The sequence below is a fragment of the Aquarana catesbeiana genome, linkage group LG09 (assembly GCF_042186555.1).
Source record: "Aquarana catesbeiana isolate 2022-GZ linkage group LG09, ASM4218655v1, whole genome shotgun sequence".
Taxonomy (NCBI): domain Eukaryota; kingdom Metazoa; phylum Chordata; class Amphibia; order Anura; family Ranidae; genus Aquarana; species Aquarana catesbeiana.
This window is the reverse complement of record NC_133332.1, coordinates 120,365,623-120,390,456: the sequence shown is the minus strand read 5'-3', so window position 1 is coordinate 120,390,456 and position 24,834 is coordinate 120,365,623. Positions and strand designations below refer to the sequence as shown.

At 42.1% G+C, this 24,834-nt stretch overlaps 1 protein-coding gene across 14 annotated transcripts in view; it reads left to right on the top strand.

Annotated features, from left to right (window-relative positions):
- The window catches only part of MAP7D3 (MAP7 domain containing 3), a 221,947-nt gene that overhangs the window by 116,444 nt on the left and 80,669 nt on the right, over positions 1-24,834 (top strand). For 3 of the 14 annotated variants that reach the window (XM_073599216.1, XM_073599212.1, XM_073599206.1), the window contains 3 exons: positions 7,385-7,510; positions 9,015-9,163; positions 12,181-12,311. In XM_073599216.1, coding sequence (XP_073455317.1) covers positions 7,385-7,510; positions 9,015-9,163; positions 12,181-12,311 — 406 coding nt within the window. Of the gene's footprint in view, positions 1-5,989; positions 6,086-7,384; positions 7,511-9,014; positions 9,164-12,180; positions 12,312-24,834 lie in introns of all 14 variants that reach the window. The other 11 variants (XM_073599218.1, XM_073599217.1, XM_073599215.1 and 8 more) reach the window with 7 other exon arrangements.

The following is a 24,834-nucleotide window of genomic DNA, read 5'->3' as shown; positions in this document are numbered from 1 at the left end:
TTACAAGCAAACAGATCACACGTGAGAATGGTTACCTTTTAATAGCCATTCAAACCCCTTTGTGTCAGCTAGTGTGCATGTTTATCAGGCCAAAATCACCAGGGTATGAAAACCTTTGATCAGTCATTTGGGTAGTTTCTGTTGCCATTATGATTTAAAAAGAGTAAACACGATTGATAATAAATGGCTTCACCCAAATGCTAACATGAGTGAAAAATGTTTTTGTGTTATTCATATTCTCTGAAAAATGGCCAAGAAATCATAAATTCTGCCAAAGTATGTAAACTTATGAGCACAACTGTATATACAGTGCATTCAGTGGTGTATACTTTCTAATACACTTCAGGCAGTGTACACAGTATCTAATACAGTGTAGTGTGGTGTTGCAAAAGAAAAATAGATTATGTTCCGAAGGCCACCAAGGAGAGCCAGGTGCTCACAGGCCACTAAAAGAGGGCAAGCAGCCTCTGTGTCTACAGTCAACAGTGGTGGTCATGGACATGGTGCATCCTCTGCAGGTGGGCGTGGGCCACGCTTGGCCTTTTTTTTGCTGCTGCTGTCCGTGTTATTGAGCCACAACATGCAGAAGAGTTGGTGGAGTGGGCAACGAAGCCGTCCTCATCCTGCTCATCCTCTGTCTCCCAGGCTCAGAGTAATTTGCCTTCCAACGCAGCTGCCAAAGTGGGCCTATTCCACTGGCTCCTTGTCCACAGTTGCTCCTTCCGTAGCCCCCGCCATCATGTACGGAGGAATCCCCAGAATTATTCGACCACAGTGTCGGTTATATGCTGCTGGAGGAGCGATTTTTTTTTTTTTTTTTTAAGGCTCCGATGTTGGTTCACAGGTTGAGGAAGGGAGTAACGTGAGCCTAGAGAGAAGGGGTGCCACAGAAGGACAAAAAAACTGGCAGTCATGTTCCCCCAGCTGCAGCATACTGCCAAGTTTGCTCCAGTGACGGGGAGGGAGGGGATGATGAGGTCGCTGACTGTACTTGGGTGCCTGAGAGAAGAGAGGAGGAAAGTGAGGCAGAGGAGGCACAAATCCAACGAGGCAGGATGTCCTCTAGGGGGCAGAGCTCTGCAGGTGCAGGGCGCTGCTGACTCCCCACTGACTTTTAAAAGTTCCTGGGTGTGTGGGCCTTTTTCTACATGTGTGCAGCAGATCGCACCGTTGCTGTTTGCAACCTATGTCTGAAGCAGATCAAGCTTTACCAGAACAGCAGCCGCTTGGGCACCACATGCTTGACCAGACATGACAACCTGCCATGCAGTCCATTGGCAACAGTACTTGAAAAACCCACATCATAGAAAAAGGTGGACTTCTCCTTGCTCCTCATCTGGGATCTCCAACCCTACTATACCTCCAGTCCTCTCAAAAACCTGCACTGAGAGGAATTGAAGGTATAGCAATAGGTGTCACAAGTACTTGCAGCCAATCTGCTAGCAGTATACCACCAATTGATTTTAGCAGGCAAATTTCCGTACCCCAGTTGCTGAACTGTAAAAATAAATTCGGTCCTAGCCATCCACATGCTTAGTCTAAATGCTAGCTTGGCCAAATTGCTAGCACTGCAACTGCTGCCTTTTCAGCTGGTAGACTGCCCCGTTTCGTGAATTTGTGGAATGTGCTGTACCTCATTTCTTTTCACGGAAGGCCATTCCAGCTCTCTACCGGCATATGGAAGGCAATGTTTTGGCCTCGTTGGACAGGGCTGTCAGCAGTAAGGTTCATATTACCGCTGACTCATGGTCCAGCAGGCATGGGCAGGGACATTACCTTTCCTTCATGGCACCCTGGGTAACTCTGCTGGCAGCAGGGAAGGATGCAGGACAGGGTTCAGTGTTGTTGGAGCTTGTTCCGTGTTGCCTCCTCAAATGGATGGTGAGCAGTGACAATACATGCATCAGACACTGTCCCTCTAGTTTTCCTTTTGGCGCTTATGCTTTGAGGAAGTACCTGTGCGAGAATGGCACCAGAACAGGGTCAGGGAAGCTTGGCTTCTTTTCGCCACGCCAGTGGCTACTGATCAAGGATGCATGTACTGTCTTGTCACCATTTGAGGAGGCCACAAGGCTGGTGAGCAGTGAGAATGCATGCATCAGTGACACTGTCCCTCTAGTCTTCCTGTTGGAGCACACACTTCGTGGAATCATGGTCAAGGCACTCGAGGCAGAACAGCAGGAGGAAGAGGAGGACTTCCTTTCCTCTCAAGGCCCCCTTTATCCAGATATCATTCCTGCGTGCCAGCCAAACACACAGGAAGAAGAGGAAGAGGATCGTGTCCGCATGGATGTAGAGGATAACACTCACCAGCAGTCTTCAAGGGATGGTTTTCAGTCCTCAGAAACTCAAGGAGTTGTACGTGGCTGTGAGGAGATAGTTACGGATAATGTGACCCTCAGTAACCCAGAGGACTCGGAATCAAATGCCTCTGCAAACTTACGCTGCATGGCCTCCCTGATTCTGCAAAGCCTGCGAAAGGACCCTAGGATTTGTGGTATCAAGGAGAGGGATCCTTACTGGCTAGCATCCCTTCTTGATCCACATTACAAGGGTAAAGTTGCAGAACTCATCCTGCCTTCGCAGAGGGAGCAGAGGATGAAACATCTTCACGAGGCCTTGAAGAAAGGTTTTATGTAACGCATTTCCACACCCTGGGAGGTTACCATTTCCTGGTGCTGGACAACGTGTTGCTGAGGCTTCGTTCAGTCAGCGCTGAACGGTGCCTTTAAACAATTTTTCAGTCCTCAGCGCCAAGGTCTGATCGGTTCAAGCAACCATTGCCAGCGTCTGCATTATATGGTGCAGGAATATCTAGGGTCAAGAGCAGACTTGGAGACCTTTCCAACAGAGCATCCACTGGGTTACTGGGTCTTGAGGATGGACCACTGGCCAGAATTTGCACAATATACAATCAAGCTACTGGCCTGTCTTGCATCCAGCGTGCTTTCTAAACGCACTTTCATTGCTGCTGGAGGGTTTGTAACGGATCAAAGAGTGCGTCTGTCCACAGACTCCGTTGATAGGCTCACTTTCATAAAAATGAATCTGTCTTGGATCAGCAGCTATCAAGCACCTGATGCTGATGTAACTGATTTGAATTTGCTATAGATGTGGGATCTCTTGAAGACTGCCTATGCTGACTATCCTATTCCTCCTCAATCCTGATGATGCTAGCATCCAACAATATTTTGGTTTAGGGTGCCACCACCACTACCCAAGGCCCAATTTTTCTGTCCCTGTTTAACAGGGGAATGTAATTACATTTTTTTAAATAATAGTTAAGCAGGGCCCGTTCCTGCTCCCAACAAGAATAACTGTGAGGGCTTACAGTCGATGCCTAAGGCCCAATTTTTCTGCAGAGTATATAGGGCAGTCCGTATAGTGTAAATATACTGCTGTGCAGAGTATATAGTGCCTGGGGTACCCCCACGCCATTTTTTTTTTTTACATTTTGGAGCAGGGTTCCCCTTAATCTCCATACCAGACCTGAAGGGCCTGGTATGGATTTTTTTGGGGGGGACATCCACGCCATTTTTTATTTATTTTTTGGCATTGGGTTCCCCTTAATAGCCATACAAAGGGCCTGGTAATGGACCAGAGGGGGGGAACCCATGCCGTTTTTTTTTTTTTTTTTCAGTGATTTTTATCTATATTGCCGGGAGCTGACAATACATTACAGCCTCGATCAGTTTTAATGATGCGCTACTTTACAGGCAGACTAAGGAGACCCCCCCCCGGCACGATATTTAAAGAAATATTTCATTTTTATTGTTTCACTTTAAGCATTATTAAAATCGCTGCACCCGAAAAAAGGGGCGTTTTTTAAAACTTCTTTTTTGCATTGATACATGTCCCCTAGGGCAGGACCCGGGTCCCCAAACACTTTTTATGGCAATAACTTGCATATAAACCTTTAAAATGAGCACTTTTGTTTTTTCATGTTTGCGTCCCATAGACTTTAACGGTTTTCGCGTGTTTGCACAATTTTTTTTGCCTGTTCGCATGTTCTGCTGCAAACCGAACGGGGGGGGGGGGGGGGGGTGTTCGGCTCATCCCTAGTCATCTAAAAGTATTTGTTTTTATGTACAATCTTTTCAAAACCTTTTATGGTACTTAGTGGTGTAAGTTAAAGCTGAACACCAGGCAAATGGCTAAATACACAATCAAAGTAGAACTAAAGGCAAAACTTTTACCGTATTTATCGGCGTATAACACGCACCCCACGTTTAGGAGGGAAGTTTAAGGGAAAAAACTTACGTTTAAATGTCCATCAATGCAGCCTCATCAGTGTTCATCTGCAGCCTTGTCCATCATTGCAGAATGAACAGTGTCCATTTGCAGCCTTTCCCATTGTCATATGCAGCCTTGCCCAGTGCTGCCTTGCCCAGTGTCGTGTGCTGTTTGCAACATTTAATTGTTTAAATTTGCCACCGAGACGCCCCGCCTCCCTGCTGTCTCAGAGAGGATGAGAGGAGCGAGCGCTGCCGAAAAAGACAGAGCCGAGTGTACTGTGTACTAGGCTCGGCTCCGCTCGCAGTCCCGCCATTGGACCCGTGTTATGTCCATCATAGGAGCTGGGCGGGACTGCGAGTGGAGCCGCGCCGAGTACACAGTACACTCGTCTCGGTCTTTTTCGGCAGCACTCGCTCCTCTCATCCTCTCAAACAGCAGGGAGGCGGGGCGGCGTGACTGCGCTCGGCTCTGTCTTTTTGGGCGGCGCTCGCTCTTTTTTTCTTTTCTTTTTTTTTTTTTTTTTTTTTTCACAGACCGTGGGGATCAGCGTATAACACGCACCCACGATTTCCCCCTGATTTTAAGGGGAAAAAAGTGCGTGTTATACGCCGATAAATAAGGTATATATTTATTTTCAGTTTTGGGCAGAGTGAAGATGGATTAGAACACTTGTTTTGTTTTTATTGCCCCTTTTAGGGAGATTTTTGGTTACCCCCACAACAGTAATTGAGTGGAAATCTTCCATTGGAGACACTAGTTCTGGTGACATGGGGGCCCCAAGTGTTTCCCTTAATTTTCAAGGATTTCCTCATCACTTCCTGTTTGGTTAGGGGCCAGTAAGTGACGGGAAATCTCCCCAATGGGACATAGATGGCAAAAAAAACAAAAACTGGCGGGATATAACCCTCACTTACTCTATCCAAAATTGAAAAGAAAAATGTTTGTCTAAAATTCTACTTTAAAATGCAAAAATGGCAAATGTGTGTTTTTTTTTTTTTTTTGTTTTGTTTTTTTATTATTTATTGTGGGTAGCACAGAAAACATATATACAGTACATGAGCAAAATATTTACAAGGTGCCATATAAAAGTGTAATAAATGAGGTCCTAAAGCATTAGCATACAGCAAATTACGCAAAATATGCATGCAGCATGCCACATTCACTCCTTGTACTACCCCTCTCTACCAGTGTAAATTCCGCCATACAGGGGGTTATAAGGAATCGGTACCAAAAAATGTAGCTACTTAGACTAATCGCATTAAAAATAGTTATGATTTATGTCTAATGCATACCTGTATTCATGTTTTTATTTCCATGAAGTTCAGCTTTTACTAGGTATCCTCAACCAAATATTTTATACTTTCAGCTTGTGAAGTAGAATAGTAATGCCAGTTGAAATGATCAGTACTTTTTATAATTACATTAATTATAATGGCATTTTCCACTCAGTGAGTCCATTCTGCTTATCGAGCTTCAGGAAACCATTTAAGGGGCTGCTGGCTTGTGGCATTCTTCTGTTTGTGTGTTGGAGAGTAACCATGTACAGCTGTGAGACTGCTTCCTAGTGAACACAGAGGTTGGCACAGGCTGTATAGGGCCTTTTGAACTGGTATTTTATTCGGCTTTATTGCTCATCTCTGAAGTTGCCTTTTCACTTAGTGTTTTTTTTTTTTTTTTGCTTTGTTGTTTTTTTTTTTTTTATCTTAATCGTGTTTTAGAGTGAAAATATGTATTTTATTGATTTGACATTTAGGTGGAGCACCACAGAAGAGAAGTTCTTCCCTCAGCAGATTGAATAATAAAAAATCTTCTTCACTAATTGAGGGTGTGAAGAAGGAAGAAAACTCAGGTGTCTGTTTAATCAGCTTTGTGTGCTTATCACAGCTTCAGACTGACAGTCGCTTACCATATCTCAGCACCAAGGCTTCAGCAAGCAGAGTACAATCTGCTAGATAGGGTTTATCCAAGCGCAAACATTGCGCAGCGTAAAATGACACAATGGGGGTTATTTACGAAAGGCAAATCCACTTTGCACTAAATGTGCACTGTAAGTGCACTTGGTAGTGCAGTCGCTGTAAATCTGAGGGGTAGATTTAAAATGAGGGGAAGCTCTGCTTATTTTATCATCCAATCATGTGCAAGCTAAAATGTAGTTTTTTTTCATTTTCCTTACACGTCCCCCTTGGATTTACAGCGACTGCACTTCCAAGGGCACTTGCAGTGTACATGTAGTGCAATGTGGATTTGCCTTTCGTAAATAACCCCCAATGTGTTTGGATTACTAAAACTGCAGAGTGCAAAATCCTGGTGCAGCTGTGTGCATGGTAACCAATTAGCTTCTATCTTCAGCTTATTCAGTTAAGCTGTAACAAAAAAAAATTGTTTACTCCCAAAAGTAAGAAGAGCTGTGTGTCAAAGTTATGTATGAATACAAAGATGACATAAGCTCTCAATAAAAAGACCCTATATGTTAAAAGCTTAGAATAATGTGCTTTAAAACAACAAAACTCTACCACTCTAAGCAGAGAATCCATCCACAGGATGAGCAGATGTCATCTGCAGGCAGATCTGTCAGTCTGTAGCCAGCAAAACAAACTTGTCACATGTATTGCTGTAGTCTTCTAACAAAAAAGAATTGTTTGCTTGAAGCCAGTTATGTAATAGCTTGCTGCTATATGAATCCTCCGCTGTCAAATTTACACTGCAGAACTAACCTTTACATTTATTACAGGACCCTCCCTGTTCGTTTTAATTATGCATTATTTCTATTTCTCTGCTCTAGTCACTGTCCTCTAACATTCTAACAATTGTTTTTCTTTCAGCGAGGTCTTGACCAGAATATTAAATGGTCCTTTTTTTTTTTTTTTTTTTACTGCATGATTAACTCTCCAAACTATGTATTGTAAACATGTTTATTTTTAAGTACTTAATCTTGTAAAAGGTTCATATTGAAATATGACATGTTGAATAGTAACTGGCTCTTTCAGATAAGTTCGATATGTTGCCTTTAAATGTTATCTTTCTTGCTTCTTTTCCACTTTTAATGCTATTTTCTCTTGGTGCTTGATGCTTTTGATCCCATTTCTGTATTTTCTCTTTATTGGATTGCACATGTTCGTGACAACGCCCGTTTGGTTTGTTTATTTAGCTCATCGCCCCCAGACCAGTCCTCTGGATAGTAGTTTAATCAGTCGCCTCCTCGCCCCCACTCAGTCTTCCCTAGCTAGGAGTAAGAGTGCTGCCACATTATCAGCTGATGGAAAAGATTCGCCAGGTAACTCCAGTAGTGTGGTAATTGCACGAGCATCTTCCCACCTGAGTGCTCCACATTACTATGTCATTTTGGAGATCTGTATCCTGTAGCATGCAGCATCATGGAGAATGCCCCAACACTGCATTTTAATAATTTTTTAAACCTTATTGCTCACTGAACTATGGTATCCATTATTTGTATTATTTGATCAGCTTCAGTTAACAGAGCTGAAAATTCTGTTTGGCAGTAGCAACAATGGTAGGCCCCCATCACCATCCTTTGTTCCCATGTAGAAAATAGTAACACATCTGGTGGGGCTAAGCCCTTTCAGGTTTTGTTTCCCTGTGAAATCTGGCGTGCCCTTGCAACCATAGTAGTGTTACATGTTACTACAGCCCCACTGGTTAGTGTGTGTTTATATTTTTTTTATTTAGTTTAACTGTGGTCAACAATCTGACCTTGTATGCACATAGTAGTACATTTTGTGCATTCCCTCAAATCGGAAATTGTATCATGCCACATCTAAATACGGCAGTCTCCCCCCCCCCCCCACCCCCCCCCAGTCATTCCACTTTATTCTAAAATATTGGGTCTCTTTACTAATCTGGAAGCTTTTAAACTGTTCTAAATATTTTGTTTTTAAATCTTTTACAATGAAATATATAGAAAAATATTTGAGAGCGAGAGTTGTGTCCACAAGCCAAAAGTGCATTCTGATGATTCTCACAGTGGGTCTTGTGTATATAAACTGAAGGTTAGGCATTTGCCCACAGCAGTCAATTGGGATTTGCCTGTATTCATCTGTTGGTTTGAAACTAAAATGTTTGCATTCTATGCATATAATTCATTGTTGTAGCCAGAATTCCTTAATTGAAGGGGATATGCAGCCCTGGAAATATATATTATTTTAGCAACAGATTTTATAGAAAAAATATACTTTGTCATGGTTCTTTACATGATTACCTCTTTTTTTTTTTGTACTCAACACTTGGCTAATTAGTAGTTTATAGAGAAGACTTAGGCATGTAGGAGTGATTCCTAAAATGGACTCTCTAGTCCTGACACTCAGCCAAGACTAACGCCTGCTGTTTCTGTGAAATATAGAAATTTTCCAAATGTGCATCAGCATGATAAGATCTTATAAAATTGGCAAATCCTTTTTAACTGTAAACATTTAAAATCTACATTTATACATTTCTGAGAAAATTTGATATTTCTAATTGAATGCAGCATGTAATATTATGTTAATAAGTATACATCCTTTCACATACTGCACAGTAAAACGGCTTAGTAAATAGACCCATCCACGTTGTTAATTTTCTGAAGGGGTTTTTCTTCCTGGTACTGTTGCTTGTTTACACTAAACTTGTGGTGATGGTGTTTTTGTATGAGCTGCTTCACTGCTCACTGTGGTTAGCTTTCTTGCCATTTCTAACACACAATCTCTCTCTTTCTCTCCTCCTTCCTCTGTTATGCTCTGCACTTGGCTCTCTGTTTTCTCCTGTCAAATTCTTAACTTTTATAGAATCTCACCTCTGTCCTCGTTCAGCTTCAGCCACTATCATCAATCCCCCACCATCCGTCTCTAAAGGTCCTATGCGTAGCCGCAGCATTGACAGATTGAAGTCACCTCAAAGTGCAACCTCCGGTGCCAGCTCCTCTGAATCTAGCCAGGTACAAAAGTACAGTAATTCTACAATAAAACATTATACTCTTAGTAAAATGGTGGCAGCTATGTTTTAAGACCCGGAAGTTACATATTGAATCTGGTTACTTTTTGCTGGATTGGTACCAGTGGGTTCAGTCCCCTGTCAACCTTTCAAGTAATGTGGAGATTCCATCAAGTGTTGAGTGCTGCCATTGCTCAGCAGAAGGATGTTGCTAGCTGAGCTGGCTAGTGAGTGTTTTTACTCATTAAAGTAAATCTGTGGCCATAACAAGTGCATGAAGCCAACATTTATATGGTATGGTTGGCATGCTGAATTTGCTTCTCCATTTGTTGTGAAACATCCTTCGACCCCAGAAAATTAAAGTGCTCTGTAAGCAAACAACAACTACCTTCTATGAATACATGCCTAGTCTCCTGGTTCCTGTACCTGTTTTCTGGCCCATAATTGATTGGCAGTCTCATTAAGCAAGTATGGGGTGAGAAGGAGCCACGGTCAGTAAACTAGTTGCCATTTTCTTATCAGAGCACCCACTTTTTATGGGATTGTGTGGAGGTAGGGGGTGGGAAGGAGAATTCACATTGCATTACACACTGTCCTAGCTTCATATCCACAGTGTGTGAGTGGTTCATGTCTTTAATATTGTGAGAGGTTTTGTTTTTGGGTGCCTATTCACAGGCTAAAAAAATCGCATCAAAGTAGATTCAACTGTTTTCTATTTGAGTTGAAAATAACCCAGAAGGCTCATCTATCCAGTGATTAGACTTGCAGTAACTGCATTCATTGTAAAATCACTTATGCTATCCACGTGTCCTGCTTGGTCATTCTACATCTTTCAGACTTGACCATATTTGTGTACTATGAGATCTATTAAATATAATTTGGCACCCGTTAAGCAGACCTAATTCTCTGGGATATTAGTACCCATCATATATTTCCCTTCACATGACATTAGGAATCTTAACATTTTCTACCATGTTTAGTCCTTTCCTTGCAGGGTTTTTATGTCGCCAACTGAACTAGTCTCTGTTGTACAAATGTTTTACACTTAAAACCTCTATTTTAAAAAGCTTCTGTTTTGTTAAGATTATTGAAGCTGCATAGAATCCGTCACAATGGGCAGGCAAAGATTGTGACAGTATATATTTTTCATGGGATCCTCGTTTTAAGGTATTGTTTTGTGACACTAAAAGCTTTTTGGATATTGTCATATCTTGTAACAAATGTGACCACCTCACAATTGTGCTACCAACTAAAAAAATTTTACACACATGATTTAAGCCACTTTTAGCATCTTTGATGGAACTGTGGAGTAAATGGGAGCCTACAACAGATAATGGGGGTATGTCAATAAAAGCCTTACTAGCATTTTTCTGGTGGTATGTTGATTTTTTTTTATGGCCTTTGCCATAAAAAAAAAAAAAAAATCCCTGCCGACTCTTTGGGTAGCATTACTAACATATGTCAGATTCAGGTAGATCTTATTTTTGCCACTTTTACAAAGTGGCTCCATCACTGCACCAAAATCAAAATACCTTTACTTCATAGTGTTGCTAGACAATCTTTATGCAGTCCCCTGAATATTCTGTAGCATAAACTCAGAGCTGTTTAGTAACAGAGCTAAAATGTAGTGGTTCAGTTTTGAAGTCCTTTGAGCAAATCATTATTTTCGTGAGATGTGACAATTTAACTCCCGGAATTCCTGCGGCATAGCACTGTGGTGGTGGGTCACACAGCCATTCGCACTCGAGCATATTCTGTCATGTTCTAGCTTGCACTCGCCTTGGTTACACATTATTTGACTTAGTCCTTGTGGAGTATTAGACGAAATAACACGTGTGTGTGTGTGTTGTGCTGTTGACGGAAAATAAGTGACCGGAATCTGGAGCAGCGGATTAGCATCAAGTTTTGCGTGAAAATTGAAAGTGCAAGAGAAACTTTTAGCTCTGTTAAAACAGGCTCACGGTCAACATTCCATGAATAAAGTAAGTGTTTTTGAATGGCATATGTGGTTTAAAGAGGGGTGGAAAGCTGTCCATGATGCAGCAAGAGGTGGGCAACCAAAAACGCAAAGGACTTGTGCAAATGTGGACAGAACACAGACCCTTGTACGTTCAAATCGAAGATTGAGTGCGCGAATAATGGCAGGGAAATTGAACAAGAAAACTGTGGAAGATTCTAACAGAATTTAGGAAAGAGATTTCCACAAAGATGGCGCCTCGAATCTTGACAGTAGATCAGAAAGAACATCGTCTTCAAATTCAATATGGTCTTTTGAAGAACGTAAAGGGTGTTTGATAGGGTTATTACTGGTGATGAAATATGGTGTTTCCAGTATAATCCGGAAACAAAACGCCAGACCATACAGTGAAAAACAAAGAATCCAACTTGCCCGAAGACAGTGGGTGTTTCTCATTCTCAGTTCAAAACCATGCTGGTGTGCTTTTTTTTTTATCATAAGGGAATAGCTCACTGTGAGTTCATAGAATATGGTACAACGGTCAACCAACATTGTTACTTTGAAATTCTAATAAGGTAATGGGAATCAGTTCAGAGGAAAAGATCAGAACTTTGACTTGACAAGGGAAATTTTCACAATGACCATGCTTCTGCACATGATGCGTTAAACGTTTGAGTTCCTAGCCCAAAAATGTATTCTGAAACTTGACCAACCATCTTATTCCCCTGACTTGGCACACTTCAACTTTTGGCTGTTTTCGAAATTCAAAAATGCCTTAAATGGAAACAGATTTGATCATATTCTGAACATCCAGAACTCTACAACAGATACTGCACAGCGTTCGGAAAATTAATTCCAGGAATGTTTTCAGCAGTGGCACAGTTGTCTAGAAAAGTGCATCGCTTCAGCCGCTAGTGTATAGTATGTAAGCAAACCTTTATTTTTTAGTCCATTCTGGGAATTAAATTGTCACACCTCATCTATACTTATTGCCACTAGTACTGTGGCAGAATTGCATCCGATTTGTAGGGTATTAAAAATAAGATGTGATTATGTTTCATTAGAAACCAGAGAATGAAAAATCATCACCTCCTTCTATTGGGAAGCGCCCTCCGTCTCCTAATGTGACACTAAACAGAAGATCTCCTTCTCCAGCTAGTACTACAAAGCGAGCTCCATCACCAACACTTGAAAAGTAAGTGGTTTTTGTGTAATTGTTTCTAGTGAAAATATTCTATCCTAATTGTACTTTACAGGAGACAGGCTGGATATCTTGGGTTATAGGCTGGTACTTTCGGGTATTTGGACGCTGGCAAAACTTCGGGAGACACTCCCCCCATACCCCTACCCCACTCAGTGAGTCCTCAGTTTTTTGCTAGTGTCTTGCAGTGAACCTTTTTGCAGTGTAAACTCTTCAAATTTGATGCTAAATTTCAACCACTGAGAACTTAATCTAAGGTGGATGACCAGGCATTACATCACACCACAGGTCGCACACTTTACCGCCACGTCCACCTAGAACCACCACAGGCACTTCCTCCTTCCTTTTTGCCACAAGGACTTTGCGACAGGACAGTCACCAACCCGGTTTTCTTCTCTGGCATATTTACCCCATTTACACATCCTACTCTTTGCATACCCTATAGGGAAATACCCTCACCTGTACCAATGGCAGAAACCAGGAAAAAGAACCACAGCAAAAGATCTTTTTTTTTTTTTTCTTTTTTTTCACAAACTTTATTTTGGCTGTGTAAACATAATGTACAAATACTGAAACAGAAAATAATGTCATATCATATGTTTATGCCTCTCCAGTCTAAGCACTGAATCTTTATAACTGATGCAGTTGTGGCAAGATAGCTATAACTTACAGTCTCAGTAACATTAGCAGACAGTGACTAGATCCAAATGACGCCTTGCAGATCATAGAAAGCGTTAACCGAAAACTTGTGCACATCTTCATAAATGAACATCAGATTAAGGTCAAAGAAAATCTTAGTATGTGCTCCAGCAGTTACATGTGCTCAGACCAGAAACTAAAGACACTGACAAAAGGGTGGGACTAGCTATACACTGCATCTCCTAACTATGGAGTGAGGAAGGGACAAATTTATTTAATTAATTAGACGCCCCAAAAAAAGGTCATCCTTGTACATAGGATATGTGTAGCACATCCAGACTTTCTCACCTGCTCCCCCCTCCTAGTGCACAGCAATTTGTGATCTATCCACTTGCCGACTCTGCTATAGCCAAATTACGATTACAGCGCGGCCAGCTAGTTCTGGAATAACGTCATGTGACAGCCTCTTGTGCTCGCACTTCTCGTGCGCCCCCTGGGGTACGCATTTTGAAGTGTGCATGATCGCTGTGACCCATCGCATCATGAATCAGGGTAAAAGGCTAATCACATCGGGATTTTACCATGTGATCGCTCCGTCCAATGACAGAGCGATCACTTTGTCAACCAGCATCATGCCCAGTTCAGCTCTCTCTTCACACCCATACAGTGTGTGAGGAGAGGAGAGAGACACCCTGCAGCACCATGAGTTGGCTTGATTTAGTGTGCCCTACAGTGCCACTACTGTGCCCTACAGTGCCACTACTGTGCCCCACAGTGCCACTACAGTGCCCTATTAGGGTCTCACTGATGAGCACTATCAGTGGATCTTCATCAGCGCCCGTCTGTGCCTTAAAAATGTGCAAAAAATGCGTTAAATTTGTTTTAATTTTTTTTCCACATTTTCCAAAAACTTGTGGGAAAAAATGACATGTTCAAAAGACTCATAATGCATCATAGAATATACTTTGGGGTGTTTGCTTTCCAAAATGGGATCATTTTGTGGGCATTTCCATTGCCCTGCTGCTCCAGGGTTTTCAAACCTGTAATAGGTAGTCAAGAAATGATTTGTGTAATTTATGTTCCTAGAGCACCTGACTGTGTTCCCTGCATGTTTGGCCTCACTGTGGCTAGGCAGTAAAAGTCTCACACATGTGGTATCTCCATACTCAGGAGGAGTAGCAGAATGTGTTTTGGGGTTTAGTTGCAAGTATGCATATGCTATGTGAGAGAAATAACCTGTTAATATGACAATTTTGTGAGGAAAAAAAAACTTCATTTTGCAAAGAATTATGGGAAAAAATTACAACTTCAAAATACTGAAAGTATTTGTACTTTCCTGGCTTGTTAATATCTTAAGAAATGAGATCGGCCGTCAGTACATCAGGTGTGATCAATTTTTTTTTATTTTCTTTTTAATTCTTTATTTTCCAGTCAAGGAAATGAAAGGTGTGATCAATTTTCAATTGGCACCATAGCTTGTAGACTCTATAACCTTCACAAAGACCAAATAATATACACGTATTTGGGTTATTTTTACCAAAGATTTGTAGCAGTATAACTTTTGGCAAAGATGTATGAAGAAAAATGATTAACTTGCCAAATTTTATAACCGAATCAAAGAAAAATGCATTTTTGTACAAAATTTTCTTTTTTTTATTTATAGCGTAAAAAAAAAGTGATTAAATACCACCAAAAGAGAGCTCTATTTGTGTGAAAAAATAAAAAAAATCATATGCGCTGTCATTCAAACTGTGAGAGCGTGAAAGCTGAAAATTTGCCTGGTCAGGAAGGGGGTATAAGAGCCCAATAGGCAAGTGGTTAATCAAAGCCGCATTGCTGTGTACACCGAGATGGTTGGCAGCTTTATCTTTAAAAAAAAAAACAAAAAAACAAAAAACAGCCTGACAGCATTTATTAAATAACACTTTTTTAGACACTATAGAAGGATACAATGTAACATATTGTTACTTTTGTATCATTCTGCTTTATTCATCTGCAGATCAAAGGGATAAACTTAAATCTTTTTTTTTTTTTTTTTTTTTTTTTTTTGTTCTACTCAATATTTTACAAACTTAAGATGTATTTAAACGTGTTGCATTTAAAGTGCAAAATTAAAAAAAAAATCACTTTCATATGTAAATCACTTTGTAAAGCTTTGTACCAGAATCATAATTTACGTCATTTTAAACAGGACAAATACCAGAATAAAATGCACACTTTTATTGCAGTAACACTATTTATTTTTAAACTAACATTGGTCAAAAAAGTGTGTTTTGCTCAGCTTGTTACATTTAATTGCCTAAGGATTGTGAAAAAAATTATTGTTGCAAGACGATTATGGGAAAAAGCCTTGTTGGTCCTATATGTATAAGGCCTCATGCACACGAGACGCTGGTGCAAACTCTGCTGAACACATCTTTTTAAAAACTGAAACCGGCGTTTAGAAACACCTGTTTTGCCGTGTTTGCATGCCGCGTTTAGCCGCATTTTACCGCGTTTAGCCGCATTTTACCGCGTTTGCGTCTAGAAGCGCCTGCAGAGAATGACATTTTGTGACCCAACTTTGAGGCCCAATATCTCAGGGCCACTTGGTGCTAAGAACCCCAAATTTGTATATATTAGTCCAACTGTGTTAGCACATCAAATTTTGAGGTTCCTGGCATCAAGTGGCCCCAAAGTCAGGTCGTAAAATGTTCCTTTAAAAACACTTATAAACGCAAACGCGGTACCGGCGTTTAGCCGCGTTTGACGTCTTAAACGTGGAAAACTTTTGCGTCTGAACCCATTTTTTTGCTTCTGGAAAAACGATGTTAAACACAACTGGCTAAAAACGCCAAAAAACGAGACTGTGTACATGGACACATAGGATAACATTGAATGGGTTCAGGGGCAGTTGAAAAAAGTGTCCAACTGCCTCTGAACGCGAGTTTAACAGCGTCTCGTGTGCATGAGGCCTTACCTTGTCCATAGCATAAATGTAAAAATTGCTTTGGTCCATGGGGGTGAGCAGGTGTGTGGGGTGAAGTGTGAATCAAAGAGTTATCAAAGCACCAACACAGGATGGAACGGTGGGAGCTTGTAGTAGCGCAGTGCCACGTCCTAAATGTCAATTGGTCAAATAATGAAAGTGAAAAAATGGACTTCCTAGGCACCAATCATAAGAGATAGATAAACAATAAACTTTTATTAACAATTAATACATAGAGATAAAAAAGACACTTTAAAATACTGCAGTGTTACTACAGTGGCAGCTAAACCTCTCCAGTATTGGTCATATATGTCAAACACATGTTATAATGTATGGCTAGACTATAATGTGACAATAAAATAAGCTCTACATGTTTTACGAAAATCGCTTCTTCAGGAGCTTTGTATATATTCTAAAGAGAGAAAAAGACAATCAATAATTATATTACAGTAAAGCTTTATATGATAAATAAGTAGATGGTCTCAGAGTATGCAGAAAGCACCAAAACTGTGCCCCAAAGCAAACGAATGGACACACAGCTTGCAAAGTGCGCGATGGGCGATATGTGGGGGTGTGCCAGATAGAAAATGTATAAAATAATATATCTCTCAAGATGCACCAAAGAGAGGAGAGTGCAACACCTAGACTGTATATAGGCAAAGGAAAGAGACAAAAAAATAACATATATAAAGATAATTAGGAAACACCCATATCCATATATTTTCATGTGTTGGGATAGGCAGGATCCTACATATGCCTACCTTGGTATAAACAATAGACACTTGTAGATTGAGGATAATTAATCTGTAGTATGTGTCTGGGATCTTCACATATGGCTTAAAATGTGCTTAACGGTAAAAACATGCCATCTATGAAATATATAAGGGACCAAATTAAGAGTAGTCCTAAAAGAAAAATGGGAAGGGGGGGGGGGGAACCTCACAGTATATGACTAATAGAGTATAGTCTCACCTGTTAACTATACTCGGGACATAAAAGTAATGCCAGTATCAATGGAGCTGGACGTGTACTACAGCCAGGGAGATTTGCATCATGTAGGAGTCTTATTAAGCATGTCGTTAAAACTTAGAGCACAGAGAAGGTCAGATCCACACCATCTATAAAGATAAGAATGTCTCTGGTAAATCTAAAAATCCTAATAGTACCATCAGCCTCTGAATGTAAACAATAGGTACCTAACCAGGTTGTATTGTAAGGTAAAATTTGTCTCTATAAGGGATCCAAAATTGGAAGTAGCTTCCATGATATAAGGCTGCAGCTGAAGTCCTAAATATACAGCCCAGTCAGGTGTGCAGTGTGTAACTTCAGTATCACCTGACTCGGTCGTAACAGGGTGTGCACCACCGTCTGGCCGCGCATGGTGTGGTCCGCGATAGTGGCCATCAACAAGTGAGACCGAGCAGGGCGGGCGTCCCAATGGGAAACGTAGGACTAAGTGCTCCACCCAGTGGCACCTCAAGGCCATGCAATGCAATAAAGTGCGCATTGCATAGGCCAGAGTGGAATGAACCTGAGGCTGGATGATGGAATAGCAGCGAGCCCGGAGTGACAATTGGAGGGATGAGCCCAGCCTAGACCCCTCAGAACTGTACCACAAGGTTGTGGGAAAGGGACTGTGGCTTACTGGCCGCACATAAGGCCCACAACGCTAGCACGCTGTGAAACGCCAGCTCGTCGGCACAGTAAGGTAGTCCGCACACCAAGAAACATGTAAGCTGAAACAGGTTAGAAGGATGAAAGACAAATGCAATAAAAAATATTTAATATATAAATTCAATTTATAATATTATACATATCGGATTAGGTTATAACATTATGGAAAAAAGAGAGGCTTCCACCATATCGGGAAGGAAGTGTGGTGGTCCCATCTCTGATTTACAGACCAAGAAAGAATACCCCCTGGATGGGACTTGGGACTTTCACAGACCACCAACACTAGATGAATGTAAAAAAGTTTATTATACAAATGTTGACAATTTAGACAAGTGAACAAATGTAAAAAGAGGTGTAGCGCCTAATGGTGCTTACAACAAACATGGCAGAACACAAAACAAACCAAACAGAATACACAATGACACTGATGCTCTATGATGGGTAAATACCCTAATACCCGACGCGTCTCCGTTTTTTTTTTTTTACACCTTCGTCAGGGGTACAGGTTGTAAAATAGTCACATATATTAACTTACTTGGAGCGATTCCATATCAGGAGCTTGAAGAATCAGATGTCAGGATAGGCACAAGGCGCCGTTCAAAAAGCATTGTTAGCTTTAAGAAAACAGTTCCCACATCGATGTGATAACAGGTATGTGACAGTGATTGGATTACGGCTGTAAACAGTGCTTGTAGAGGGCAGTGAAGACAGAGGCAGACCAGAGCCTCAAATAAAGCTATTGGGTTAGCATATACCAACCACTAGTCCCTGACTTCCCATGCCCTATCATAGCGTTGTCAATATGAACAGCGTCGCACCTGTGTAACTGTGCCTGCCAACGCTATGATAGGACATTCATCTAGTGTTGGTGGTCTGTCAAAGTCCCATCCAGGGGGTATTCTTTCTTGGTCAGGTTATAACATTAAGTGCATTCACGCAGAGAGTGCCTTTTAAAATGCTATCAGCAAAACATCATTTCAACAGTTTATGGCACAAAACATAGATGACAAAATTGAATAGCAGGCAATACTGGAGAGGTCTAGCTGCACTGTAGTAACACAGCAGTATTTTAAAGTGTCTTTTTTTTATCTCTATGTATTAATTGTTGATAAACGTTTATTGTTTATTGCTTATGATTGGTGCCTAGAAAGTCCATTTTTTCACTTTCATTATTTGACCAAGTGTGGGGTGAAGTGGTAAAGGCAAAGAAACAATGCATGTGTAACATCTCCCCATACATTGCAAGTGTTGTCTGAATAAATATATATTATACATAAAAGACAGCTATAAGACATGTATATGGATTTGTCCTTGTTATATTGCCAGCCAGGGCTTTAAATGAGAAGTACAGCCAAAGCTTGTTTGACTGGGCTTCTCCTAAGGATGACAGGAGTGAAATTCTTTTTGCACTCCTGTGACCCATTTTCAGTAGAGAGCAGACTGAAGTCCGCTCTCTGCTGACGTCACAGATATCGGTCCAGGCACTGGACTGACACCCATCTCAGCCCCTCAGCGAGCTGCTGAGAGCCTGAGAAGGCCGCTCTGCCCCCTCCACAGCTCAGTGCTCCAATGAGCGCAGAGAGCTGTGACTGACAATATATAAAGATAATTTGAGTTGTATAACCATGGGAATTAGATATTTGCTTCATCTTATGTAATGGAAAGACGAGTGTTAGCTCATGGTCCACACGTGTAAAGCCTTGATCTAGACATCTGTCCCATTTTTGGATCTTAACTGGGTAGCCTTTTTGAGTAAAAAGACATTTTTTATATGGAAGAGTATTAGACTTAATGTCTATCGATTTCTCCAGTATTGGAGGCAACACTGACATCCACCTTTTGGCAATCCTCTTTCTTTCTGTAAACAAACTGGAAAAAGGTCATATCTAGAGGTCGACCGATATATCGGCTGATATTTGGCATTTTTTAATTAATCGGCATTGGCCGATTGTGCTGATAAAAAAGGCCAATTTAAAACTTCAGCGCGACTTACAAAGGACTTCTGTAATAGAAGTCAGTGCAAGTTGCCTGAAGTCTTCCCATGGAGTGACTACCTATTTGGGCAGCCTGCCAAGTCTGAGAAAAGAACCAAAGAGATGCAATGTTTATACTTATCAATTGACTGAACTCGGTGTGGAGTTCTCAGTTTAACCATTTTAAAGACTAAATCTTTTGTGACACTTATTGCTTACAAGTGAAAATCCTGCATTTTCTGCTAGAAAATCACTTAGAACCCCCAAACATTATATACATAAATTTTTCACTCTTTGTTATATAGCAGCCATTTGCTAAAATCATTTAAGTTCATTTTTTTTCCTCATTAATGTACACACAGCACCCCATATTGACAGAAAAACACAGAATTGTTGACATTTTTGCAGATTTATTAAAAAAGAAAAACTGTGTCAGAGCAAATGAGAATCATGAGGTCAAAAGGAACTGCCTGAGGAGCTCAGAGACAGAATTGTGGCAAGGCACAGATCAGGCCAAGGTTACAAAAAAATTCTGCTGCACTTAAGGTTCCTAAGAGCACAGTGGCCTAGGGAATAAAATAGCAGTTGTTGCAATATTTTATGTCACAAGGCATTTGCGCAGCGGTGTTTCAAACGCAATTTTTTTAGGAAAAAATACACCAATAAGTTAAAAAAAAAAACAAAACGTAAAGTTAGCCCATTTTTTTTCGTCAAAAAGTTTTGATCACCTGTTTTTGTGTATTTATTTTGTTTAATAAATGTTTAAATGTAAGAAATTTTCTGTATCACTTATTACTTAAGACTGCTTTCACACTGGAGCGGGCAGGCGTTGACGGTAAAACGCTGCTAGTTTTAGCGGCATTACTGTCATTTTAACGGCTCTATTCGGCTATTCGGCTGCTAGCGGGGCGCTGATAACCCAGCAACGGCCGATGAAGGGGTTAAATGCGGCCGTATAATGCCGCTGCCGAATCGCTTTGCAGGCGCTTCGGTAGCAGTACCCATTCATTTCAATGGGCAGGAGTGGTGGAGGAGCGGTATACACCTCTCCAAAGATGCTGCCTGCAAAACACTGCAGTGTCAAAGGGGTCTAACTGAAAGACCCTTTTCACGCTGGGGTGCTTTGTAGGTGCTAAAATTAGCGCCTGCAAAGCGCCCTGAAAGAGCCGCTGCTGTGTCTCCAGTGTGAAAGCCCGAGGGCTTTTACACTGGAGCAGTGCGCTGGCAGGACGCTAAAAAAAGTCCTGCTAGCAGCATCTTTGGAGCGGTGTATACACCGCTCCTTTACCACTCCTGCCCATTGAAATGAATAGGGCATCGCGGCTAAAGCAGCGATTTGCTGTGGTTTTAACCCTTTCTCGGCCGCTAGCAGGGGGTAAAACCACCGATTACCGCCTCTAAAACGACGGTAAAGTGGCGCTAAAAATAGCGCCGTTTTATTGCCGGCGCCCACACTGCCCCGGTGTGAAAGGGGCCTCAGATTTTATGAGATGAAGGGAAAAAAAAATCGGCCTAACATATCAGCATCATATATTGGCCATCGGCCGCCGCTATTTCTAAATATCGGCACTGACCAGAGAAAAACCCATATCGGTCGACCTCTAGTCATATCATATATATTGTTTCAGTTCTGAATTTCCCATTATTACACAAGGGACATCATTTTGGGTCAGTTGGAAGCAGGTGACCCCATGTCCTGTAAAAATTAAACCACTTGTTTCCAGTATGCCTGGATGATTGGACATTCCTGAGCATATGCCACAATGTGTCAGCAGTTCTCTGACATCTTGGACATAGCTGATTTATGAGAGTAGTCATATTTGGAGATGTACTGGTGCTAAATAAGTTCTGTGGAGGAGGTACATATGCATATGCATTTCCCACCTGTCTCAAATTGGGCATCGGCTACATTGTTCAATTAAAGTAAGACCCCTTTCACACTGGGGCGGTTTGCAGGCGGTATTGCGCTAAAAATACCGCCTGCAAACCGCCCCTAAACAGCCTCCGCTGTTTGTTCAGTGTGAAAGCCCGAGGGCTTTCACACTGAAGCGGTGCGCAGGCAGGACGGTAAAAAAAGTCCTGCAAACCGCTTTTTTGGAGCGGTGTATTCACCGCTCCTTCACCGCTCCTGCCCATTGAAATCAATGGGACAGCGCGGCTATACCGCGGCTATAGCCGCGCTGTACGAGGGATTTTAACCCTTTTTCGGCCGCCAGCGGGGGTTAAAACCGCACCGCTAGCGGCCGAATACCGCTGCAAGAACGACGGTACAGCAGCGCTAAAAATAGCGCTGTTGTACCGCCGACGCCCCCACCGCCCCAGTGTGAAAGGGGCCTAACTGATTGGTTTGACTAAGGCAGACTTTTCTGTAACTAATAGCTTTATTGCAGCTATCACTGTCTAGGACTCAAAATATCCATGCCCCCTCTATAGCTATAGTGTCTACATTGGAGTTTGATCCCGATATGCCTACCCTAGAAGAGGAAGACCTAGAAGACAATGAAGAGGACCCAGGGGCAGTGTTAGGCTTGATTCACATCTATGCATGTTGCTTATGAGCGTTTCTGCGGTGCTTGCCGCGATTTTGGACCCATCATGCCCCGGGTGGTGACACCACAAGGGGGCGGGGCCTCTGAAAGATGTAATCCGATTGCCACGCTCCCCGTCATTATCTATGAAATGCTTGATGTCGGCGCCGACAGATCAGCGGGACACAGCATTGGAGGGTGGTCATCGGCGGAAGCAGCAGCAGGGGAAGAACAACACTGGACAAAGAAGACAGAAGAAGAGCGGAAGCAGCAGCAACAGAAGACCGGAGGAGGAAGATATGGGAGGAGGAGGAAGAAGATATTTTCAATAAGACTGGTCAAACTGTCTACTGTATTTTTTAACACTACACTACTTTTTTCTTGGTGAATGGGTAGGGGTGCAATGTACCCCATACTCATTCACATGGGGGGGGGTGGGATCTGGGGGCTCACTTGTTAAAGGCTTCCAGATTCCGATAAGCCCCCCCTCCGCCCGCAGACCCCGATAACCACCGGGCAAGGGTTGTCGGGATGAGGCCCTTGTCCCCATCAACATGGGGGCAAGGTACTTTGGGGTTGGGGGCGCAAAGCCCCACCTGCCCCAAAGCACCCACCCCTCCCCATGTTGAGGGCATGCAGCCTGGTATGATTCAGGAGGGGGGGCGCTCGCTCCTCCCCCTCCCTGGCCTGCCGGGCTGCATGCTCGGATAAGGGTCTGGTAAGGATTTTGGGGGGGACGGACCCCCACGCCATTATTTTTTTTTATTGTCAGGGGGGGGGTCCCCTCCGAATCCATACTAGACCCAAGGACCTTGACTGATGACTCATTGGTCGTTAAGGACGAGGCGGCCGGCTTCCGGCCCCCTCCTTAGCAACCAGCTATATACAGTGTAAAAAAATGTATTAAAAAAAATGCAAATCGTGGTAAAAACGTGGTACTTGTGTTTTGGATGTGGGTCCATGGAAGTCTGCAAAACACCGCATTTTGTGGGAAAAAAATTCCCCGACCCTTTCCAAAAAGGTAGAAGCACAAAAATGCATTGATGTGAACATCTTCCATAGGAACCCATGTTAAAAAAAAAATTTCCCTGCATTTCTGCAAAATGCATCAAAAAACGCATTAGTGTGAATAGAGCCTTAGAGGGGGCCACTGAAGATTTCTTGCCTCCAGGCTCTTATACACCTGATATTAGTTATACACAATATGCTTGCCAACGTGGATATGCTCACTTCTGCTGTACGCAAAAGCTTCCCATTCATGAACCATTAATGGTGGCAATTTGTGATGTTTGGGTCAATACAGAAAAGAGTTTCCAACTCTCCGAAAATCCATTGCAGGGCTCTATCCAGTGGAAAAAATTTTCATAATCAAGTGGCTTGTTCCGGTCCGGTAGGAGACCCTGCCATCTCAGGCTTAAACGTCTTACTGTACCAAGTGAAGATGTTCCAATATTCAAAGGTTCTTCTGATAAAAAGTTTGAGACCCTTTTAAAGTCTGTTTACTCTCCCAGCCCTTTCCCCTCCCCTCTTTACCCTCCCCCTTGGGCCACGACCTCATCAAAATGCAGGGCACCTAAGCACTCTACACTGGCTTTGACATGAAAACCTAAGTTCAGCACTTCTTTTTGGCATAGGACTTGACTCGTCAAGTTTTCTCTAAAACCCGTTTTGCACTCCTAAAGAGCAGGGGGGCTTCTATTACACTTTGTCTGGGTCACAGACATTCCAGACCTGTGGGTTAAATTGGTGGTTTCAAAAGGGTAAAAAAAGCTCCAATTGCTGCCCCACTATCGCTTTCTTCTTTCAAACCAACCAAAATCTGCCCGAGGACAGTCAGATTTTCAGAGTGCCCTGAACCATCTCCTGGAATAATTGTGCCGTTACCTCTAGGGGACAGGTTCAAAGGGTCCTATTCAAACCTGTTCACAGTACCAAAACCCATCAGGGGTGTTTATCCTCGACCTAAAATCCCTATACAAATGCCTTCAAAATCCAAAATGTTGCATGCAATCTGCAAGATCAATTATTGCCTTTCTAAGACAAGGGGAATACTTGGCATCCATATACCTCCAAGATGCCTATCTGCATATTCCCATTTATCCAGCTCTTATTAGCACTTTCTAGGAAACTATCACTTAGTTTTTTTGCACTGCCATTAGGGCTGTCCTCTGCTCCCAGAGTATTCACAAAGGTCCTAGCACCTCCTCTTGACCTTTTTAGGGTCACGGTTATCTAGAGTCTCTAGTTAAACTTCTTTGGAAGGATTCGGTTCCCATCAAGCTATATTTGCAGACGTCCACAGGATAATTCGCATGCTTCAGGCTTTCAGTTGCGTAGTTAACCTAACTGAAAAAAAACACTAGTCCACCAAGTTTAACCAACCATAAAAAAAAAAACACCACACACACAAATAGAAAACCTCCATATGCACTATCCTATACCCACAGTTGATCCAAAGGAATGAAAAAATCCCAGTAAAGCATGATTCAGTCTGCTCCAGCAGGGAAAAAAAAATTCCTTCCTGATCACCTCAAGAGGCAATCTGATATTCTCTGGATCAACTTTACTTATAAAATAATAGTATCCAGTTATATTATGTGCATTTAGGAAAGAAGCCAGGCCTGTTTTTAAAGCACTCTACTGAGCTGGCCAGAGCCAGCTCTTGAGGGACCTGGCGCATCACGGATTACAGTAAATGGCCGCTGATATCGGCCGTTTACCACGTGATCGCTCCG